This window comes from Nestor notabilis, unplaced genomic scaffold, assembly GCF_000696875.1.
Source record: "Nestor notabilis isolate BGI_N333 unplaced genomic scaffold, ASM69687v1 scaffold32950, whole genome shotgun sequence".
In the NCBI taxonomy this organism is placed as follows: Eukaryota; Metazoa; Chordata; class Aves; order Psittaciformes; family Psittacidae; genus Nestor; species Nestor notabilis.
In genome coordinates this window covers 1-24,441 of record NW_009910350.1, presented here as the reverse complement: position 1 = coordinate 24,441, position 24,441 = coordinate 1, and the positions used below count along the sequence as shown (strand labels likewise).

Genomic DNA, 24,441 nt, shown 5'->3' with positions numbered 1-24,441 from the left:
GAAAGACTCTTGAACAAGCTGTTAGACCACACTGAGACCTCAAGCACTGTGGTCACTGTGACCTGCTGTATAATGCCCTTCTCTGTGGGATCTAATTGGACTCTGAGCAAACCCCTACTTTCTCCCAGCATATCCAGCTCCAGTGTCTGCAGGATGAAAGGAGCTAGGAATTATCCTCTACCAAGCCTGTTAGACATGACTGGGGGAAAAATCTGTTAGCTTTCTCTGCTGCACCCCACCAAATCCCTGTCTTCTAAAGGAATACTGAAGATGCTTTTCCTGGCTGCAGGACAGCGAGAGGAGAAGAGGGATTTGCTAGACAGTTTTATAGGATCATCACAGCAGTAACAATAGTGGGTGTGTAGGAAAATGTACCAGTTTCCAGCTCCTCTGGGACTGCATCACAAGCCAAAGACTGCCACCCAGGAAGTTTCATGATGGAGAGGTAGTGCCAGTTTGAGGCGCCTCATTTTCTCTTGGTTTCAATTATTTACTAAACATAAAGCACTACTGCAGAGGACCCAGCATACAGACCCACTTCTTACTGTCAGTGGCCATATCTGTAAAAGCCTGTCAATCATTTATTAAAAGCCTGTATGCAATGAGTTTAGGCTCTGCTCTGCTTCATGTCTCCCTCTGCTTTGTTACTTACTTAATGGGTGGCACGGGTTCCTTTTATGCAGTGCTATGTATGAAGATCTAGCTTTGTCAAAGAGGCGCTGAGCTCGAGGGAGCTAGTAACAAGGCCAGATTCCCAGTATTCCACTAGTAATTCCAGTGTAGCTACCTCCAGTTAAACGAATGAGGATCCAGCCTAGAGCTTGAAAATACCAGCAAGTAGAAGAAAGCATGAATTGAATTTGTGCAGTTCAAAATATGAACTGAGTTTATTATTTTACTTGCATCTTTCAAATCAGATCTAGAAAACCTAGATCATCCCTTCTCTATACGGCTAATGCCCTTTTTTAATGGTGACCTCGAAAACTGTTACCCTTCCTTGTTCATAACACTGGACAAGAAAGCACCTTATAGCTGAGGAAGAACAGAGTACCAGGGAATAATAATCCTTGGCTGAGAGACATTTCTTATATAAGCAACCAGGAACCAGTCAGTTATGTGCTGGGAAAACAAACCTGTTTCTCTTCACAGACCTCTGATGCTTGACAACGGGATCTCAGCTCCACAAGTGTCCAAGTTTAGCCGGCATTTGTCTACAGACGCCCTTCATGACTCCTATTTTATACAGTCGGTAGGTTTACACCAGCCTCTGAGCTTTGTGGGATTTCTTTGGCCAGGGTGGGAAAATGTTTGAAGCAGTATTACAGATTACACAGCAAGTAGTTTGGCAAGAGCTTGGCAGAGAAGAAGTGGCTTGCTAAGGTGGGTGATGTGCATTATTTCTTCAGCTCCCCTGTTTCAGGAGGGGCATGTGTTTGCATGCCCTTGTGCTACTGTGTTGATGTGGGAGGGAAAGGCATCCCCCACACACCAGACTCTCAGTGGTGTTACCCCAGCCTAGCTCAGCTCCAGGGCACAGAGGAAGAAGCATGTTCTTGCAGGGAGTACTATGATCTTTCTGACCAGAGCCAGGCTGTTGCAGTTGCTGAGGAACAACAACTCCCAAGAGGGAAGCTGGTCTCTGGTGGATCTTTCCCTCCATAGGAAGCTAAGCAGTCTAGGCAAAATATCAGCCATGGCAGAACGTCTCAGTAGCTGACACTTCAGTCACAGTGCTTATTTTACACCTACACCTCTGTATGGTTGGAGAAAAGACCGGAGGAAACTATATTGTTGCATAGTAGGTAAAACTTTTCTTGGTTTCGGTACAAAGAGGACTCAAGAGCATGGTGAGCAAACCCTAACTGTCTCAGATAGGGCCTTGGACTTGTTTTGGGCCTGAGAAGAATAAATATGGTATTTACTTTCCTTTTAGCCATCAACAGAACCTGCCTCTTGCTTAAACAGTCCCGCAGTTGCTGGAGGACCCATCATATCTGATGTTACTGAAGCATCACCATCCAACATAATAAATATGCAATCCCCTCCTGAAAATGACAGGTAAACATGTTTGTCAGGGCGAGTCAGGTATGGAAATGCATAACTTTTTAAAAGAGTTTTTCCTGGCTGTGACTCTACCGAAGTCACTGTCTGGTTCACAATCTCTATGGAAATGGTGGGCTGGAATATTTTTTGCAATGTAGGTCAGATTGTCAGAATTAGGGAGGGATAATAACAGCATTAATTTGGAAACAAAGTCATAACTTTCATGCTGAGAATTTCCACTAACCTCTTGGAGAAGTATTCCATGTTTTTTTATATTTTGTTCTCAGGACAGGGGCTCTCTCAGACTTTATCAAATAATGAGGTACTAACACTTGTTTGGCTTGTTGAGAGAGAGAAAGAAGTTTCCTTTCTGGCTTTCTCAAAGAAGAAACAGAATCAAACTTGTTCATCTTCCTGCTAATGAGAACAGAAGGGTTGCATCACAACAACTTCCGATGTTTGACAGCTTTTCTGTGAAAACGCCCCAGTAACTTAAGAACTGAAGGCAGAGGTATTTTAATGCTTATCTCTTCCTGCCACAGACATGCGGAGTGTTTAGGGCTAGTAGCAGAATAGAGCTAATAGTGTCAGTGGAAAGTAAGTAGACAGATGAATCATGGAAACAGTTTCTCAGGCAGAGAGGCAAGGTAGTTGTACTTTAGAAACTGCCTGTAAATCTGCTTTGTAATTTAAGACATAGCCATAAAATTAGAAACATGTAAGGAACTCCAGATTAGAAACAACAACAACAAAACCGCTACGCCACCAGCAAAACTAGCACCACCACCAAAAACGTGGAGCCGTTTCTAAAGCTGAAAAATTTGAATATAACCTTCAAGTTGCTTACTTCTACTGAGTGCCATCTGGTGGCCTCTGATCTGTGCTGTGCCTGAGGATCTGAGCCAGCCATGGCCCTCATGAGCTCTGCACTGTGCTATTTCCTAAGCCAGTATGAGCTTCTGATGGGAGCTTAGGGTTCATAAGATGAGAAGATGATCTGAAAGGGATGCTGAGGAAGGCTTTGTAGTGTCACATCCCATCCCCTATGTGTGACACACATGTGTGTTGTCATACAGCAAAGCTAGTCTGTAAGTGGCCTAAGACAGTATTTTTCCAGTATGGCTTTCCATGCCCTGTGCCTGTTGATCTACATGACTTTCTCCCTTTGGCTCCAGTTGTGCAGGATCCCAGGGAGCTGTAAAATCACGTACTAGTAGTACAGAGTAGATTTTTACATAGAAAATGCTACTACTCAAAACTTCAATGTCATATGTCTGCATAGGAATAGCAGGGAGTGCCTCTTCCACTGGAAAAACGCAAACCTCTGATTCCAAACCAGTAAAACATCTGACTGGGACTGTCAGATCTTGGCAGCTTCTGTTCCAAATCCTTCAGAGCCCAAGGTCCTGACCTGTGTTATTGGGATCTAGAGTGCTTACTGGTTGAATCCTAACTCCTGCATGGAAAAGGTCTTACTGATCCCATTCTTATCTCTAGGGGGTTTTCAGGGGAACCTCCCTAGCCTTGTAACCCTTTAGCTGTCTCAAGTTAAATGCTCATCTGAGGAATGATTTACACATGGAAGTGTATTTTCCATATTTGCAAACAATGAAAGGGTAATTTCAGTACAACTCCGACTGATGAATTAACTGAAGGTATTCCACCCGAGCATGTTTCTGGAGCTTGCTGAAAGGTTGCTGGTTTCTTTTGCCCGTCTAGGGAAGTGGAAAGACATTGTGGGGCAGTTTGGGAATTGAAAGCAAGCCCTTGTGCTACTGCCCTTCCCAGCAAGGCCTTTGTGGACCAGATGTGTGTGTGGTGCTAAGTCTTGTCTCTAATACAGAGAGAAATGCCTCATGCTGATCAAGGAAGAGCCAGTCAGCCCTGCAGTGAAAGCCACCGCTGAGCCTGATGTCCCCCTGCCAGGCTGCCGGGCTTGCTCTGAGCCCCCTGTGCTCCCTGTGGCCATGGTTCAGTCTGTTTTGGAAGGCAAAGGGAGCTGTGGCACAGCTCCATCAGGGACCTCACAACCATCTGAGAGAAGAGGCAGAAGGGCACTGCTGGACAGGTGAGGGGTGCAAGGGATTGCTGTGGCCCTATGTGTTCATGGCCTTCTTTTCCCATTCACAGTGGGGAAAGGGAGGCTGAATTTGTCATCTAATGCAGCATGGTGAGCTCCATCCTGTACCTGTGGTACCTGCTTAGTGGATGCTTGAAGCCCAGGGCACAGTTCACACGGGTAGGAGGGTCTGTGGATGACTTTGCTTGAAGGACCCAACAGAGAAAGAACTGTCAGAGCATGTGCCTCAGAGCTATGGGAGCAGGAAGAGGCATTTTGCAGTGAGAGGTATTTGCCCTCTCAAGGTCCAAGTGTCCATATCTACAGACCTGCAGGCCACTGCACCACACTACACCTCCAACAGCTTGTGTTATTATGTAAAGTCATAAGGAAATATTTGTCAGTGGTGGTTCTGTGTAGTGAATGAGTTGTCACTTGTGTGCCAGTACGCAGACAGTGATGGACAATGACAATCACTCATAGTCATAACCTCTGCACTAAGTAGGGCATATATTTGATAAGGCATCAAAGCATTTATCAGGTCCAGGCTTGGGTTTGGGAAGGAAATAATTTGCCCCCTGTCTTTTTCTTTCCTTTGCTTTGAAGTCAAATAGACTTTTCTCATTAGTCTGTTCTCCCTGTGCATCTCCTCCTATCCCCTTTCCAAGGTGACTTTCTTCTTTCAGTGCTAGATCTGTCTTCAGAGGGCAGTCACCATGTGGGAGGCACTGGGGAGCTGACACCACAAGAGATCTGGCTTCCCCATCCCCGACTAAGAGTGAAACCCCACAGAACTTAGGCGCATTGCTGTGCTTGCCTCCTTGAACTGGAGGGGCTCAGTAAAGTGCTAGGCGTCCAAAGCAAGGCTTTATAAAAAGGTATAAAATCATGGCTTAAAATTGTGAAATAGCAGGTGAGGTGACTCCCAGGGATGACGAGTGGGGAGTTTATGTTCTCTGAGTACAGGAGTCTGGTACAAAGGGATGGAGGTTTCATTATTTTGAAGCTAGGCCATGCAGGTATCCTGCATGTGACAGTCACCCAGAGGATGATGTACTCTTGCAAGGAGTTTTAGCACAGTGCCATTAGGCTCAGCCACAGGGCAATTGGGGTGAGCCGCTTCTGGAGCTGGAGTCTGCCATGGGCTGAGGCTGAAATCCCAGCAGTGCCAGTGTCGTGAGTGAGTGCAGAGCGACTTCAGCAGGAGGAGAGCACGATCTACAACTGCAGAATTCATTCTTGTTGGCAACTGCACCAATGTAAGGAGAACTGGGCAGAAAAAACACTATAGGTTTATCAGAAAGGCTTCTATTTTCCCTTGGGTCCTTACAGAGAACCAAATTCCTCCTTCTGAACCCACTGGGTACTTCAGACCATTCTATTAGAAGAAAAGTCATCTGTTTTTTAAAGATTCTGATTTAAAGAGAATTTTTAATAGCTTTTGGGGGGAGGGGGTGTTAAACACAGCAATTCCTTTAGATGAATGTCTCAGATAAATGCAGCCTGCAGGCTCCCTTGAAAACCGTTGGTTAATTCAGCCATCTTGGACCCAGGAGGATAGGACTACAGCCTGTTCTGGATCCCAAGTGCCTCTACAGCATTTCTTCTAAGGAGAGCTTTACTTTTGCCAGTCTTGGGATGTGCACATTCCCTAACCACGTGTCACCCAGGAGAGTAGTCCCACTTGTTTTACCACCAGCCTAGCTCCCTGTGTGCTCTGCTGGATTGTGCTTCTGGGATTAAAGTGAATTCTATGGCATAAACCCAGGCTGACAGTGACCTCTGGGTTTTCAAAATGAGATTTAAGTATAAACTCATGTTGGAAAGCTGCTCAGTTCTGCTTTCTATATGTATCTATACAAGTCTCATTCGTGGCAATATTTTCGCTTGTCTTTTCTCAGAACAGATATTTCAGACCCCTTGGAGGGCTCCGACTGGAGCTTGGAAGGGCTGCAGCTGCTGCTGAGGAGCCAGCAGTATGGCCTGGAGCCCGCCAGCCTCTTGGATGTGAGTGTCCGGCTGCAGGGAACAGTTGGCGGGGTTCAGAGCGGTACTTTGGGCTGTAAATCAGATAGACACACAGACTATCTGTCTGCTTATCCTGATACGGTACTTTATCTGTCACATGCTGCCACTGCCCTCTGTTGACCTCCTCAAAAGAACTGGCAAGATTTCAGACTTTAAATGATGCTTTTTTACATTTTTTCTGAAAATACCATTTGAACTTCATGGAGCACAAAACAGTGCATTTGTTGAAAGCATCAACGTGAGACCTAACACATTTACATAAAACAGGGTTAGTTTGGTAATTGCTTTGGGTGGGTTAAATTATTTTCTGCATATTCTACATCTTAGATACTCTGAGACTCTCTTTAGCTCTACTACCTTTCCCTCTTCTTCACATTCTGGGAAGTGCAGCTGATGTCAGATTCTCTCTTTGCTGAGATATTTACCTGTCTGCAGTTCTTAGGTCATTTTTTTCTTTAGAAATAGATGGTGCCTTTTCTCTTAACTACATATGCAGCAATATGAAGGTTTGTTTATTTCTCTCTTTCTGTCTTCCCCCATACATATAGTTGGTATATAAAAGGTTTTTGCCAATAGTCAAATAACTCTGTATATAAGAATCTATGTGTCAAGTATATGCTCCCTTGAGGAGGTGCTTCATATACAGACACACATGGATAAACTGGAATGAAAAATCATTTAAAAAAATCAATCTTATTCTCTTAAAGCCAATTCCCAAGTGTCTGTGATTGATTTTGACTTTACAGTAAGCTTTTCTAATGGCCTGCTCTATCACTGACTCCATTGGTTTCTGTTTCTTATTTCTCATTAAGAGATGTTTTCCTGTTACTGACAGACTTTTCTCTCTGCGCCACTCTCACGAAAGTGAGAATGAATCACAAAACTGTATCCCCGGATCAACAGCTCTTTTCCCAGGTTGCTCAGAGCTCTTAAGAAATGGCCATTGAGGCATTGATGCAGCAGTAATCTGCCCTCTCCTACCATGTTTTGAAATGCTTTTTGAAAAATATGAATCTGGAAGTGTCCTGGAACCCAAAAGCAGCAAGAAAGGGCTTTGACTTGCATGTGCAAGTGACAGAGTGACACTCCTTGTGTACACAAAAAGTTGCCCTGGTTTACAGCATGACTGTGATGCAGGGTGTCTGCACTGTCCCACCACTGGCAGCAGCAAGGCTTGTGGCTCAGCACAAGTGCCCACCACTGGGCCCTTGCTGTTCTGGCTGTGCTGCAGACCAATACTCATAGAGCCTGTAGCTTAAGTCATATGTTGGAGCAGCTGAGGCACAGGCCAGAACTGCTTTCTGGCATCTCTGCCAGCAGGGCTGTGACCCCAGCAGACAGCCAAGGTAGGCAGCTGAGGATAGGAGTATCTTAAACCTGACATCTTTCAGAGCCCTCATTGTATTTTTCTCTCAACAGGTCTTTAATCCCAATTTATCTTTAACTGAGTGGAATTTGACTGAAATGGAAGCTAGTCTGTCCCCGGTAAGTGATGTGTGTTTCTGAGATGGTGATAATAATAATGATGATGATGATGATGCAAGGCTTATGCATAACTGAAAAATGCTGAGATTATCTTATAGACAGAGGAGTGAATGGTAAAGCACAGCAAGTACATATCTCCTGCAGCTAGGCTGAGTGCTACCTTATACTCTTGAACTGCCTTTCTCACTAACCCAGAGCTTGTTTAGAGACACGCTGGTGTCATGGAGTCTAATTGAAACTGACTATGAACTTTCTTCTGGCATGAATGTCACATCCTAATAAAGATCAAAGATTCATATCAGATCAAAGATTCATGAAGAATAGTATCAAAGATATCATCAAAGATTCATAAAGTGTCTTTGTGCAAAAGCTCTTTGTAAAGTGCAGCTTTCCCTGTATATCTCGGGAGCAGTAAAACCACATGCAATTAGAGTAGAGGTTCATGCATAGCCTGGCAGAAGAAACAAGGAGGAACTGCTCGGCAGTGTTTGTTTGAGATTGACATTGACACAGGTATTTCTGAATTGCATATGGTGATTTAATAAGCAGTGAAGGAAATGTTTATTTCACAGCTGGGTTCTTTTTCCTGCTGGATGGAGGGTGAATTTTCAGAGCCCTCATTGCCAGCCAGGTTGGATAAAGACTTGGATGGTTCTGCCAACTCTACAAACATGCAAGCAAAGTGTAATCTATTCTAATGAAGTGTGAAAGGTCTCTAAGCCTGCTTCATGACATCACTGTCCTTTTTAGGTTTTAATAATTTTGAATTTATTAGGTAATTCCACTTCCTGAGTGTTAAGAGGGAGAGTCTTTGAAGAGATAGATAACATCAGCAAGTTGTGGAAGCAAGGGGCAGTCTCTTTTTAAAAGGATTGCATAAGAGAAAAGGCCAAGGAGGAGGCTGCAATGTTCTATAGTTCAGTTCTCAAGTTCACTGAATTTCCCAGCATCTGGTGTAGTCTGCCAGATGTGGGCTTGCTCATCCTAAAGGAAGTTATGAGAATAGAGAAGCCTGGAAGGTAATACCTGCTGCAACTCTGTGCCTAGAAGTGCTGTGCCTAGCAAGCAGAAGCTATTTGTACTTTAAAGACAGTCATAGACAAATGGAATGAAGATTTCTTTCATATTTGTTGCTGGCTGCAGAGGACTCTGGGTTTGCTTTGTCTGGCAGCCAGGCGGGGACAGCCAAAGTGACACTAGCCTGGGCTCCTTGTGTGGCATAAGCCTCACACCATCCTAGGCAATGCTAACAGGCGGTTACATCTCCCTCAGCCCCCTCCATCAAGCATTCTTCCCTTGAGCACACACTTTTGGCTGTTTTAGCAAAGTGGAGGAGGGGCAGAGCAGGGAGTGCAGCATTGATGAAGCACTGATTTTTCAGAAATGGCCTAGTTCTAACGAGCTCCCCTGTCTTTGTATAATTGTACATTGTAGTTTGTATTTTTGCATCAAGATGCAGCGACTCACAGTGGATCTGGAGAAGAATGCGACTGAGCTGTCCTCAAAAGTGTTCAACCCGCAGTTTAACAGTGCCTGTCCAGGTAGGAGCACTGGCAGCTCTTGCAGACTCAGGAATGGAGATGTCATGGAGGTGTTAAACATGTCAGCAGCTAGATGCAATGTCCAGCACTGACCACTTTGAGAGAACAAAACATATTGGTTATTTTATTTTCACAATTGTCAGTCAGCAATGTTGCCATTAACAACTGTGAAGCTAGTTACTGAGCAGTGGGAAAAGTATGGGCGATAAACTAAGGCTTAAATGTAATTGAACTACCTCTATTTCTGCTTGGGGCTGCATTGTATCTACTGGTATCTCCTCTGCATGTTCATTGCCACATAAGAACAATGTGGGGATCTAAGTCAATAGGGGTGTTATGTGCTGCATGGGTCCTGGGTTTCCTCTTCCTCCTGCTGCAGAGATGTGACCCGGTAGCTGCTAGCAGCCAGAGGCAAATGTTATGTCTCTGCTTCTCCAGACCTTTTACCAGACCTCAAGGGAACTATCCGGCTGACCTTCTCTCACCCACTGATTCTGATAAAGTGTGTCGTTGACCTTATATATGAATCCAGAAGTGTTTTCCTGGTCTTGGAATAGTGATATATTATTAATTTCATGTGTATTCAGCTGGGATAGACATGAAAGAAAAGCTTTTGTGAGCCTCCACTTGGTACTGTAGCCACCTGCAGCCACTCCAGAGTTTTGACATGTTGTGTAGTGTTCAAGGACATCCAGTCTCCACTTTAAACTCAGCATCTTGCCTGAGCATCAAAGGTGTTAGAAGCCCAGCTTTGCTGGAGAGAATTCTTCAGCAAACTGGAGCCGAACTGCTCAGGAGGAGCATCCCCTTTGCAAAGCCATTCCAGTCCCTGCAGTGGCACAGTGCTGGAATAGTGGGGCAATTGACAGATGTCTTCTTCTGCAAAGACGAGGAAAACCAGACAATTCTTGAATGAAGGAGCAGAGAAGCTTTTCAGTGTCTCCAACCATTTGATCATCCGTCTTTGACTTCTTGTGAGGCATCTCAGCATTCAGGCAGAACCCAGCTTGGCAACCTGCAGAGATTCCTACCGATTTTAATGGGCTTTTGAGTGAGTCCGAGTTTGACTCAAGTGTTTCCAAGCATTTTTTGCCTGGAGTGAGTCCCCTCACCTCCTGATGCAGTGGGGATTTGCCATTTTTCAGTTCTACATATGTAAAACCTGGTAACTTGCCTTCTAGAAACTGAGTTTTCTCTTGTCCATTTGCATTCCAAGGTAAAGATGTCATTCTTGAAAACACCCAGCAGTTCCTTGTTGATCGTCAGTCAGTCTTTGGAAACGACCTCATCAACTTGCCTGAAAGTTCATCGCTTTATGTTCCACCTGACAGTATGGCTTCCTACCTGTCCTCTGTGGGTGTCCAAGGAGAGATCCCATTAAACCTGAGCTCCTCAACTGACAACAGCCAGTGATTTAGATTCCAAGAAATGACGTCTCCCTCCTACCCATCCAAGCATCCACAGGTTTGAATGTAAAGAAACAAAAGTGACTCAGAAACCCACAAGAGAGGTTTTTTTTGTGCCCTTTCTTTTTGAGTAGATGGAAATGGTCAGTAGCTGTTGCATTACCCTCCCTGCATCTGGATTTCAGTGTTTGCCCAGGATAACAAGTTTAAAATGAAGTACTGCTTCTGGTGCTTGCTCCAGTGGGGAGTGAGAACTTGGCAGGTTTGGGGCTTTTTTTCCTTGAAAATGCTTTTAGAAGTTTCAAATCTAATAAAATTTAAGTGAAGAGTAGCTTGAAAGTACATCAGGGACTTCATAAAATATAATGATCCCAACTAGTGTCTGCAGCGGCAAACTACAGGATTTTATTGGGGCAGCACAGATTAGCTAAGATGACTGACCCTTCTGGATGCTGGTTTTTTAATAGGAAAATAGTTCTATATGCCAGTCCAATGCTCTAAAAATATTCCTTTGTCCATTTTCTGGTTTTGATGGGATGTACTTGTGCGTCTCGTTTATCCTCCTAGGGTGAGTAGGAAAATGAAGATCTCTTCGGGTGTGCAGAAGATCATTTTCTGAGTGACTGCTCCAAGAATGTGTTTCTGGCTCCCAGAGGAGCTACAGACCACTACAGACCCCAAAACATCCTGTGCTGAGTTGAAGGGGTTTGTTGTTTGGAATGTTTTGACCCCAAAATTACTTCCTCCAACATAAAAACAAAAGGGATAGACTCTTCTGCATGCACAATTTTCCACTTGCAAAGAGGACAGAAGAGGCAGACTCTGGGTCTTGGTGCTGGCTAAGTATTCTATGTCCAGTCCAATGTTTTTTTTCCCTTGGCCTTTACCTGTTCTATTTCCCCTGAAGATGTGCCTGTTGGTTTAACGATGTATAAAATCTGATGAACCAGTTTAATCGATTGGATCCCCTTTTTAGAAGGGGTCTCAGCTGCTCAGCATAGGAGAGAGGCAGAAGGGTTAGTCCATCATGTCCCACTAACTTTCTTCCTGTCCTTTGTGCATCTGAGACCTGCCTCCAAAGGTTGAATTTTTTTCTTCCATGTGGTTTGTGACAACTGAGTTTCTCAACAAAGCAGAGCTTTGTTTTTTACGCTGTAGTTCTAATGAGAACATATTATTTTTCTCAGTAGCCTCTGAATTGCTTTTCCTTAGGAAAGCTACCCAAATGCAGTAAGACAGATCCAGGAAGTTCAACTAACTCAGGCCTCCTAAGGGCTTAGACAGGGAGGTGTGAGACGTGCCAGTATCGTTTGAAGAAATGCTCTGCTTGTTTCCATTGCCATGACGATTCTTGGTTCTAAACTGTATTTCTGAGCATCTGGTCAAGCAGCATCCACCCCAAAATGCAGTCAGTTCATCAGGTGAATGCAGGCTCACATTCTCCTTAGTAAGATGAGCATGTTTTCAGTGGACCTTCCTGTCACAGCCCTTCCCTCCATCCATTTATCAGTATGTGAACAGATGTATTAGTTTGGAAACATTCACTTTTGACCATGTTTTTCCCCAGGTAATTACTGTGTGCTGGGAGCTCTGCCACCACCATCGCGGTGCAGATGTTGCAGGAGTGAGGTTGTGAGAGCTTCTGAATTAATTCCAGCCACTGGTTTTTTTTTGTTCAGGACTGAGGGAGAATGCTGGCAGCCCCCATTGGCCTGGTATTTAGATGATGTGCTTGAGTGTAGGTTTCCCTTTTTGACAGATTTGTGCTTTGACAGTTCACGTAGATCAACCCATTTGCCACTGTATTTTGTCATTTACAGAAATGGAAAATGGTTGAGTTGCACTCTGTTTACTTCTTTTCTCATAGGTGATTGAAAACTGTCTGGTGTCTCCTATGACCTGACAGTGTATGTTGTCCCCATTCAAGATTTACATCCTTCTCTGAACCTTCATATGCTAGATTGCCATAATGTTTAACACTGAATGTATTGACCTGGTAAGATATTTAAGTATGTGCTTAACTTCAAGCTCCTGAGTTTTCCCATGTGCTTATGAAGCCTATTGCATGCTTGAGGTTAGACACGTGCTTCCAGGTCTTACTGGATTGTCTAGTTAGGGTTGAGAATGAACCACCTTAGGAGAGCTACTTATGGGTAGGCAGAGGTGCAGCTCATGCAGCATGGGGCTGCAGCATTTTAACAGTGCCAAGGGGCACATTGTACCTGCTGCAAGCGGCCCCTCAGGGTGGCTCTTGGGGTGTTCTTTAGGCTTTGTGCTCTACTATAAACATGAGGTTGGAGCTCGATGGTGAGAGAGGAACCTCCAGGAACAGTATTCGAGAGCCTGTCCTGTGAAGAAGCAAGCTTGTGTTCCTTGGCTTCTTACATTGTTAATTTTACTTGAAGGTGATGTGTTGAGACTGCATTTTGCACTATGCTGTATATTTGTAAAGTTTTACAGAAAACACTAATTAAACATGTTTCCTTTTTCTCATTTAGTCCTGTTCTGGCATTTCTCTCACTACTTTCCCCTACCCTTTACTCCTTTCCTCATTCCCAAGTCTTCACTGATAAATGAAAACCGCTTCTAGGAGTTCAGGACAGTCACCTGTGAGATAATGCACAGCCTGCTGATGAGATCTGGTGTGTAAAATGTGGCACAGTAAACACAGCTCAGAGAGCAACTGAATTCTACCAATTAAAATGGCTGTAAGGGTGGGTATATCTGGTAAAATCAGGATAAGAGTAAAAAAACCAATAGTTCTTTTGAAAATTTTATACTTTTTTTCTTGCTTTCAGTGGTAATAGAGTTCAGACTTCACTCTTGAAATTACCTTTTATATAAACACTTCCCTTTTCTAAGTGGGACATGATCATATGGTCCTTCCTGCTTGTTGGTTCTTAGGGCAGCAAAGTGGTATAAGGACAGGCATTAATATGCAGCACAAAAACCGCACAACCCAAAGCCGTAAGTTTTCTCTCAGAAAAGAGGAGATCTTTGTTAGACAAAGCTCACAGATGTTGGCAGCATTTGCAGCTTTCCAAGGAGAAGATTCCTGTGAGGATGCTTCCAGACAAGCCTGTCCTTCAAGGCCCTTGCTCATCCTCCTGCCCTGTCCTGGAGGCTGTGGATTTTATCAACATGTTTGCACTCACAGAAGGTGGAAAATGACTGAAGTTTAAAGCAGTTGTGTTGTCTTCCCTGAGGGTTTTTTACAATTGTTAGTTAGGACCAGTTCTCTTGCCACCAGATGGCACCTAAGCCCAGCTAGTGGGAAATCTCTCTTTTCAACAAGCCCATAGTAGTATTTTTCTTTAAATGTGCACATCTGCAAGACCTGTTTAATTCTGTTTATTACACATTATTAGATATTTATAGAAATGTGAGAAAAGTCTTAATGAAGTGAGGTCACTTAAAGCCTAACCTATTCCTCACTTGCTGTTAAATCACAAAAACGTTAGCACTTGACGATGAGGCCAACAGTGTACAATTAATTCTTTTAACCTCCTGTGTGAGGATAAGGAGCCATTAATGCCTCAGCAGAATTGGCCAAGGGTTGTCCACTTCCCCAACGCTTTTGTTTTTTGTGGTGCTGCAGAGGAAGCACTGCTCTCAAGCAATATCTGCTTCCTCAAATTTATTTCTCTAGCTCAGAAGAGAGAACCTGGCTGAGGCATCAGTGCTATTATTTTCTGTTTCACTTTGGCACAAGACTATAACTGTGGTATAAGAGAGAATTAAATGGAAGAAGAATTCCTTTGATCAGCTTTTTATTCTAAAGCTGCCTTTCTGCCATGACTACTAGGCTGGTTATTTTTCTGTTATATTTGAAATTCAGATCCTGACACATATCTCACAATGAAAACGGCAGATGTAAGCATATGCTCTGTCACAGATCACCCTAAAAGGTAAAACCAGATGTTCATGCATGGACACTAGTTCTGCATCTGGTTTTGCATAAACAATGATGTCTATGAATGTTAGAACCATAAAAGAACATGCTAAGAAGCAATCTCCATTTGTCATCAAAGTTCATCTGATATGAAATAGGAGATTATACAAGTTAAAATACATAAGGTTACAAATAAAATCTTTACTTAGTTCAAATGAGAGAAACATGTTACATTATGCACTGAAAGTACATATATAATGAAACCTTAAGACAAAAACATCCAACCAAGTAATTCCTAGAAGGATGCAAGGGAAAAAATGACATCAGAGAAATTAATGTAACTGTAACACAGTAGTGCACTCACTTCCAAAGGAGCAAATGCTGCCAGCTGCTCTGAATACTTGGAGGTTTTTTGCAAAGTGATTAATCTAAACCACTCTCACTGTCCCTGTTGTCCCATGCCTCATGAGGACATCCTTCACTCTCAGCTGGGTACTGTGCTTCTCCATCGCTGCCATTCCCTGTTGAAAGCATGAAGGCAAAAGGCAAATGAAACTCACCAGTGGTCTGTAATACTGGAAAAAAAATGTAGAGCCCAAGTTTTAAAATGAATTTAAATAAAACTCAGCAAGAAATCCTGTGTAGAAAAAGAAAAAATAACATTTTATTTCCTAATTTATTGGGATTCCCACATAAATAAAAGGAAAAGGTGATTGTTAACTAACCATGGATTGAAAATTTTCTCAACAAGAAAGCTGAACAAATCTTTACTGTTAATATGTATGTGCTAGCTACCTTTTTCTCTGGGACTGGTTATGTCCCTGTAAACTTACCATCCTCTTCTGTTGGGCTTGGGACATCTGGTTGCTTGTGGACTGGTGACATAAGTAGATTATCCTCGGGCTCAGTGTTAATCACTTGTATCAAGGGTCTTGACGGGGTTGTTTGTAGATCTTTGATCTCTTGGTATCTTTTGGAATTAGCAGGCTGTGTAAAGAAGCTTTCAACAAGGGGTCTTAACGGCTCCTTTCCATGCTCTTTGTGTATCTTACACGCACTTGAAAAGATTGCTGTTGGAACTTCTTCTCTTTCTGAATTCTCAAACACGCTTTTATTGTTTTCCTCTAATGCTGAATCACTGTCATTTGTCGTTTCAGCAATTATTTCTATCTTTGGGTGATATTCCTGCTATAAAGGTAGAAAATCTAATTAAAAATATATTATTCTAGATGTAAAAGCTAAAAGGTGGGAAAATATCTCTTGGATCCACATAACAGCAGTCAGCTTTAATGTGCCATTCTCCCAGAATGTATGGAAAATGTGCTTCACCCATAGCTCTGCTCTCTGTGAATGAATCTTCGGTTAAGTCTTCCTCAGGCACTAGTGATAAACTACTAACCATTCATAAAAAGATCTATTTCAGCAATTCAGCAATGTGGGGGCTCAGTTCTGTTACTTTACCTCCAGACAGAGGGACCTGACTAATATCTTCATCTGACTTCACTTAAGAACCAAACACCCTTCAGGGTGTGACAGTGCTAGCATATCCTCCCTGTTCCCTTATCTTCTTTTAATTGGAGGCTTTGTTGCCAAGATATTTTGCAATGCTGTTATTAGTCTGTGACCAAAAGAGTAAATAAATTCCATGCCTTATGGAATAATAGAATGGTTTGGGATGGAGGGGACCTTAAAGCTCATATAGTTCCAACCCCCTGCTATGGGACACCTTCCACTAGACCAGGTTGCTCCAAGCCCCTGTGTCCAAGCTGGCCTTGAACACCGCCAGGGATGGGGCAGCCACAGTTTCTCTGGGCAACCTGTGCCAGTGTCTTATCACAGTGAAGAACGTCTTCCTAATGTCTAATCTAAATCTATCCTCTTTCAGTTTAAAACCCTTCCCCCTTGTCCTATAACTGTATACCCTTGTCAAAAGTCCCTCTCCAGGTTTCTTGTAGCCCCTTTAGGCACGGGAGCTGCTCTAGGGTCTCCTCAGAGCCTTCTCGTCTCCAGGCTGGACAAGCCCAGCTCTCCCAGCCTGTCTCCAGAGCATGTTCATGTTCTCAGCCTTCTGAGCGTGTTCATGGCCTCCTCTGAACTTGCTGAAGCAGGTTAATGTCCCTCCCAACCTCCCACATCAGATTGTACTTGTGGTTATCAAAGGCTGCTGCTTCCTCTGTGCACAAATTTGAGCTCCCACCAAGCACAGTGCTCTTGTTCTGAAGCTCACCTCCACTTCCATCCTTGTCACATCTGCTTAATCAACTTAAGCAGCCTGTGAGACCATGCAATAGTTTCAGCCATTGCCTCCCTCAAGCGCAGAGCAAAGCACTCTTGGCAGTACGGGATCGTCATCTTGCTGACAGCTATCATGAGCTGCAGCAAGATTTTAGACTACAGTCTAAACCCAGTTTTAGCACAGTATGTCTCCAGGACAAACAAACAGATCAGGTTAAATCCACTTTATATAAAAATGATTGATTTGCCTTACGCTGACTGAAGGAAAAGTTTTCCTTAGCTTGGAGGGACTTGTAAGAACATGCGTTGTATTGGCCTCTCTCTCCAGCAAGGCAAGTATAAGTCAACATCAGCACAAGAATCATGCTGTGCAGTTCATCTTTGTTGTTCTCTCTTTCCTTTTTCTCTTCTGCTTCTGCTTATAGGCTTTTAGGAGATTATTTTGAGCCCTGCACAATGCTAATGTGGGCATGAACTGCCTTCTATCCATCTAGCCTGCAGTGGAGCTGAGGGGTTTCAATTTCTCTGTGTTTTCAGTTGAAAAGTGTGATTTTATTCAATTGGAGGCATTTTGGTCTACCTATTCAGTCCTTTACAGCTTAGTAGTATTATAATGTATATTTTAAGAGTCATCTTTGTAAAAACACTACATACTGCTAAGAAATTAAGCTAAGAAATTAAACAGCTGCATTACTTGATCTTAGGTTTTCATTCTCCTGTTTTTGTAATACAATAATATAAAACCTCAAATTAAAAAACTATTTACAAGTGGATAGAGAAGATCTGCTGAAACATCCTTTTTAGTTTATAAATGCATGACTGATTATATTTCCCAAAGCCATTTCACAACTTAGATTACCCTCATTTTGCAAGACAATTTGTAAATGTGTTTAGGGAAGCTCCCTCACTGGAATGAATAAAAATCTTACCTTTAGAACAAAGGTTTCCTCGTCTGGGGGAAATTCATTTACATCAATGTCTTCTAAATCAGGCAATTCCTGAAAACAATCATGAGATTATTGATCAGTGGAAAAAGCTACTGTAACCAATAAAATCTCTCTCTCATGTGGAATCTTCTTCAAAGCCATGCTTTTCTGGGTAAGAAGCCACAGCTAGCAATACCATACTGTCATCTTCTCCAGTGTGACAGTTTCCTCTGTTAAACACTTGTGGGAAAAGGAAAACTCATCTGTCTCCAGAAATAGCAGATGGGAAGGCAATAACCTTAATGTCAGCCTGAATACTGTTTTCTGCTGTCCTGTGTGATCATGAAGGAGAAAAGGATAAACAGCAAGGCATTAATAGGATTTTAAAAGCAAACACGGTTTACGTCTGTTAGCTGTTTCATAGCTATTCAATAGACTTCACCTCAGCTGCAACTCACGTTTGTGGACAATGATCTGCAGTCTAAACTCTGTTAACCTAAATACATCCAATAACACAATATTTTACTGTGAATGCCTCATAATTAGGGATATAGAACTGCAAACTTCTGAGAACTGAGGCACTTGCAGCAACATGAGCTTGTTCATGCTTGACTGAGGGATGTCATAACTGCCACATTACAAATCCTCCTCCACTCTTCTCTCTTATATTACCACTGAGACCATTTACTGACTCCAGGAGATGAGTAAAGACAATGGAGCTGCACAAGAGCTTCTCACGAGTGGCATCCTTACACCCATTCCCTGCCATGTCAGCGCTAAGTCTCTTTGGAAAATCCACAATAGCGTAAGTATTGGAGGTTGTTGCGAGAAGCTCTTTCCATTAATGAACAACAGTTGAACAAAGTAGCATAGAACATGAAATGTGTATTTGTATGTGATTTGACTTTGTTTCTTTTTCTGTAAGATTACAATAGTCATACTTTTTATGTGTCAGAAGAAATCCCATGCATGTATGTTGAAGTGTTCCTTTTATACCATGTTAAAGTTTGTGCAAAGGAGCTTACTATGGTGCCATATAGCACCAAGAAAAAAAACAAGCACTGAATCTATGAGATCTTGACATTTTGGGTACCTACAGTATTGCTATTTCTTTAAAGCCTTTATTTCAGCCCCTGCAAGATCAGCTTATAAAAATTGCTGCTAATTCCCTCCACTGTCCTTGTTAAACCTGTTATTAAAAGCAGTCAAATGGGAGGATACAGCAGTAAGCCCTCTATTGAAGCAGTGGGTCGAGCCCTTTGATAACAGGGTGATTTCTTTTCCTGAGGAAGAGGCTTTTCTAAAACATTCCAGCAAGAATGTAGTTACTGTGGCAGTATAAAGGATCAAAGAGCATATTAAGTGGTCTGGGAAGTCATAAGCTCAGTAGTTTGTTATTGCTAGTAATGTCATAATCTGACACAGTCTTATAATTAGGACATATTGAATAATTATCCTTTGAAGTGAGACTGTATTTTTCAGTGGCATCCATGTCCTCTCATGGTTAAATGTCGTTGAATATGTTTAAATGTTTACGTCATCAGATAGAAATCTTAGATAATAAAAGATATTATAAATGTCAATTGCGTATTATATGCCTGAATAATATAAATTTTGCTTTTCTTGGAAATATACTTAAAAGTCACATTTTGAAAAGTAATTTATAATATCTAATACTGCATTTACAACATGGCTGTTTCTTCCTTATGCTTTTTCTGCAATAGTTCACATTTTCAACCTCATGTTTTGTTTGAGTTTTGCCTACAAAGAGGCGTGTATACACTAGATTCCTTTTGTTTTGAATTCTGTTTTTTAAATGAGAACCCTCATGAACTTCTCCAGAAAAATCAGAGATAGAAGGTCCGCTGCAGGTGATATATGGCCAAAACAAACTTTGGAAGTGGTGGTAAATTTTTTACATATGCTACACTGGAGAGAATGAATACCCCTACAACTTTCATATGTTGTTTTGTTTTGTTTTTTTTTCTTTCTTTCTACTTTTCCTACCAGTAGACCTTTCCTAGAAACCTGGCCATATAGTCTTATTAGCCAGGATGTTACAAGAATTAATTTGGGAGCAGGCAATAACCAAATGTGAACTTCTCAAAATCTGAATCCAATACATACATCAAGACAAAGTTTCTCCAGTGTCTCCAGTTTGGTTTGTTCAATTTCAGCATACTGACCCAGTTCAGGAAGCATGGCCTTTTCAGTAGCTGTCTTCTCTTTTGGTAGATCTAAAGAATAAACAATAGTTGCAGAGAACTGAGTGAATAAAAGAGTGTATTGCAACAGCAAGCATTGCAAAAACAGACTGCCGGCAACCTGACTACCACTGCAGAATCCGCAGCTTAATCTGGCACTGCCTTTCACCATACTCCTGGTCTCCCTTATACTGTATAAATCAATATTGGCATTTTGCAATAATGTGTTCCACATATCTAAAAAAGGGTGCTTCCATGTGTGAAGGCACAAAACCACCTCTAGAGTGATGTCCAGCTTCTGTGATGTGTTTATTCTTTCTTTATGTAGCTGAAGTTGCAGATTGAGCCCTGGGAAATTTTTGTTGTTGTAGTTAAAGAATATTTTATCCAGTATTACTTAATTTTCACCTAGTCACTGTGGAAATCTAGTGGGATGCTCCTATCTATGAATCAGTTGGCTTAAATCGCAGCAGAGGCGGTGCTACACTAGAGTTTGGCTCATCATCTCTGCATCCTCAGTTTGGTTTGATTCTTCACCATGTACATTACCATCTGTCTCCTTGTTGAAGTTTGGGCATTTGTAAGAGTTTGATTCCTGTGCATCCTCTTGAATTTTAGCAGATGTGAAATCTGTGTTCTCTCTCCCATTTGGTAAAAGTGTTATCACCTCATCATGAGCATCAAAACTTTCATTTGTAAACTTGTACGTCTTCTCTTGAATTTCTTCCTCTTCTGATATATTTGAAGTCTCCAGTGTATTAGAATTTCCATCTTTGTCATCTGAATTTTTAGATGCCCCTACAAAAGAAACAGATTCATTAAAACTGCTGAGTTAATCTACCATTACTCATTCTAAATATTCAGACTTTACTAGATGGCCTTAACAGTTTGGCCTTAAATATGCATCAAAAGCTCCTACTTGGTTTCAGCAGTTATTCATGGATCAGCAGTCCTCCTAGAGAAAACACTATAGTAAAGAATTGCCTCGTATCTATAGTTGACTTTGAAAAGACTCACAAGTGACTATGTACTTAAATATATACTTGAGCAATGAGATGGATCAGTGACAAATGTTGAAGTTATCCTCTCCTTTATGCAACCTATCTGCTTGCAGAAAAAGTTTCACTTGTTGGTCAACTATGTCTGACTTCAGAGCCTGTTAAACCCAAAAACATATCAGATGGTAGATAAACACTCCTTTGTGCTGCAGTACTGCCTTCTTGTTTGGCTTCAGTCCTGTTTATCCTGAAACGTGTATTTCTCTATAAAGGTTAGGTTGCAACCTGACCTATTACTGGTTGTAAAATGTTTTCCTCCTTGAATAAAGTGACAGGAAAATTTGTGGCATTAAAAAGGGCATTAAGTGAAGCAAATGATTAAAGACCTTCCTCTTCCTGTGCCTTTATTACCACTGCTGTAGGCTCTAGCTGAAGCTTCAGCTGTAGGCTGAAGCCTTCACTGCTTGTGAAGGCAAGACTGGAGAGCTGTCTGCATAGGGACTGATAAGGCAGGTCTTACTGGAGCCCACAGGTCTGTTGAAGCCAGTGCTGTTCTGCATCTTGGGGAAAGATCACTCTTGGGGTGTAACTGCCCATTAATGCCTGCTGGAACCATTATGGCACTCACTAGCACATGGTTGCTTTGGTGAAGCGCACAAGAGCTTGAAACACTGGGACATGGAGTGATTTGTTGATTTTTTTGTTTCATTGGCAGTGAAAAAGGTGATGACTGCTTAATAATTGTGTGGTTAATCTAAGATGCACCAAGATTAATAAAGTATTTAATATTGGAAAAGAAGATTCATAAATATATTTTAAAAATTGCATCAGCCTGCTTCTGAACTTTTAGGAACTATTCAGTTCCTGTATTTGAATTATTTCAAACATTCAAATTGAAGCAGACACAAATGTCTTCCAAAATAGTAACCACAAACCTTCTAGGATGTCTGCTGCATCTCCATTTCCAGATTTAGCACTTGCCCTTCTTTCTTCCATATACTTTCTTCTTTTCTTTTCCTCTGTTTTTCGCCTGATTGCTGCTAAAGCATCGATGCTATCTTGGATTTTTTTTCTCTCTCTGGTTTCCCATTTTTCCCTTTCTGCTTTCTCAGCTTCCAGACCTCCAACAGCCCAGGCTTCTGCACAGGCTCTAATGAAAACACAAAAGCCTAACTATAATATAGCTCTAAAAGCCCATCTTTATAATGAGCCGTGTATCTTAGCTTGTATGTGGAACTGCAACAAAGAAACAAAAGTATCCAAATGCTGGTGCCTGCACCACCAGAGATCTGCCAGGAGTGCTGATCTTAGCTCTGCTTTTCCAAATACCCTGTTTCATTTCTGCAGAAATCAGTATTTGCCTTTGACCTACAGATGTGGTGTAAACCAATTCTACTCAATAATTAATTATCTTGTGAAAAAATGTTTGTTTGTTTTCTACGTATGTTAGATGTAGAACTCTGTAATACAATACCCTTGCACCCTTTGTAAATTATACCTGTCAGTATTCCTTTCCTTTCTTGACAATACTGGCAAAAACTGGAGGAGTGATCATTAACATTTGAACTTTACTGCTGTGTAAAGAAGATGGCTCTGTTTCTTACCTATCTTTTGGGAAAACTGGTCTGTCATCCAGATACATTAGTTGTTTTAGTTGAACAGTAAGTGTTTTTCTATAATTAGCAATGTTCTTTATCACCTGGTTTCCCAGCAAATTCAGCACATGCTAGAGAAACAAGGGAAACAATTTTTAAAGTTGAGTCACAAAAAAACCCGCTCTAAATATGCGCTTCCCCTATCATTCCAAAAACAAGTGAATAAAACATCTTGGGCATTACAGGTAACCTACAAAACCCCAAATATTGTGCACTGGCCTACCCAATGAAACCATTTAATGGGATTCACCTACATACATGATACAAACTTTCAGCTAGATTCGGCTTACCAAATTAGGCATGGTCTCCAGAACAGTTACAATAGCTGGATCACTTAGATTGTTGTGGGAAAGATCAAGAACAGAAATACTTGGGCATTCTTGCAAGTGCTGTATGTCTTCCACTGTTTGTAACTTGTTGTGAGCAATCTGCAGAGTCTGTAGGACCTTGAGACAAGCTGTCAGACAAGAACACAACACAGAAAAGAAAGATGAGACTCATTACTTCAAAGAGGGTTTTCTGGAACAAGTAGAAAACTGCACTATCAAAATCATAGAATGGTTTGTGTTGAAGGGACCTAAAATCTCATCCAGTCTCAACCCCCTGCCATGGGCAGGGACACCTTTCACTAGACCAGGTTGCTTGCTCAAAGCCCCATCAAAATTGTTGTTTATACTGAATTGGGAGGGTTTTTTTCTAAATTAATTATTCTGCTATATGCACTTTTTTGCTATGCCTCCAAAGCTGCTTTCTTCACTCAAGAAAAACAGTTATTTGGTTTTAGGGGTGTGGTTGTTTTTAATTTGCATTTCAAACTAGTCAGTTACACAACAGCAAGAGCTTGTGTTTCAGATTACTCCCAATGTACACAAATGACAATGTAGAGGCATTATTTTTTATTTTCTTTTGAAGATGGAATAAATCCTTTAACAGGATGAAAGGCATAAAATATTTGGTAATCATGTCTGCAGCTGCCAAAGCACACCGTAACTATAAAATAAAAAATGAAAACTGGATTGCCAGTCTGTCTGCAACATCTAAGTACTGAGAGAGTATTAAGAAGTGAGAAAAAACTACTTAATTATCCTAAGTATCCATGTGTAAGTAATTATTATATCTTTTCTGTTCTGTTATCTATTTAAATTGCAAAATACATAGGTTTGACTCTTCAGTAGAAGCCTTGTGGACTTTGGTTTTGTGCAAAATTTTAACAGAAATAAAACCCCCTTGAAACTAGTGCCACTAATAATAGAATCATAGAATGGTTTGGATTGTAAAGGGCCTTAAGATCACCTAGTTCCAACCCCCCTGCCATGGGCAGGGACACCTTGCACTAGACCATGTCACTCAAGGCTCTGTCCAGCCTGGCCTTGAACACCACCAGGGATGGAGCATTCACAACTTCCTTGGGCAACCTATTCCAGTGCCTCACCACCCTCACAGTAAAGAACTTGTTCCTTATATCTGAACTTCCCCTGTTTAAGTTTAAACCCATTACCCATTGTCCTACCACTACAGTCCCTAATGAAGAGTCCCTCCCCAGCATCCTTATAGGCCCCTTTCAGATACTGGAAGGCTGCTATGAGGTCTCCACACAGCTTCTCTTCTCCAGGCTGAACAGCCTCAACTTTCTCAGCCTGTCTTCATATGGGAGGTGCTCCAGCCCCTGATCATCCTCACAGCCCTCCTCTGGACTTCCTCCAACAGCTCCATGTCCTTTTATGTTGAGGACACCAGAACTGTACACAATACTCCAGGTGAGGTCTCACAAGAGCAGAGTAGAGGGGCAGGATCACCTCCTTTGACCTGCTTCTTTTGATGCAGCTCAGGATACAGTTGGGTTTCTCGGCTGCAAGCACACACTGAAGCCAGCTCATGTCAAGCTTCTCATCAGCCAACACCCCCAACTCCTTCTCCGGAGGGCTGCTCTGAATCTCCTCTCTGCCCAAACTGTAGCTGTGCCTGGGGT

At 42.0% G+C, this 24,441-nt stretch overlaps 2 protein-coding genes across 2 annotated transcripts in view; one reads left to right on the top strand and one right to left on the bottom strand.

The window, feature by feature from the left end:
• Nucleotides 1-10,569, top strand: part of LOC104401821 (heat shock factor protein 4-like) — a 22,125-nt gene extending 11,556 nt beyond the window's left edge. The window contains exons 7-13 of the mRNA XM_010009524.1: nt 1,150-1,249; nt 1,934-2,058; nt 3,887-4,111; nt 6,004-6,109; nt 7,550-7,615; nt 9,069-9,156; nt 10,373-10,569. Coding sequence (XP_010007826.1) covers nt 1,150-1,249; nt 1,934-2,058; nt 3,887-4,111; nt 6,004-6,109; nt 7,550-7,615; nt 9,069-9,156; nt 10,373-10,569 — 907 coding nt within the window. The remainder of the gene's footprint in view (nt 1-1,149; nt 1,250-1,933; nt 2,059-3,886; nt 4,112-6,003; nt 6,110-7,549; nt 7,616-9,068; nt 9,157-10,372) is intronic.
• A 4,308-nt stretch (nt 10,570-14,877) lies between these two features.
• Nucleotides 14,878-22,929, bottom strand: LOC104401839 (dynein assembly factor 1, axonemal-like; the record flags this gene model as incomplete). Its single annotated transcript, XM_010009547.1, has 8 exons — nt 14,878-14,975; nt 15,288-15,642; nt 17,619-17,687; nt 19,743-19,852; nt 20,369-20,617; nt 21,753-21,967; nt 22,422-22,543; nt 22,763-22,929. Coding segments are annotated over 8 exons (1,385 nt in total), but the record flags the coding sequence as incomplete, so codon positions are not given.
• Nucleotides 22,930-24,441: the final 1,512 nt, after the last annotated feature.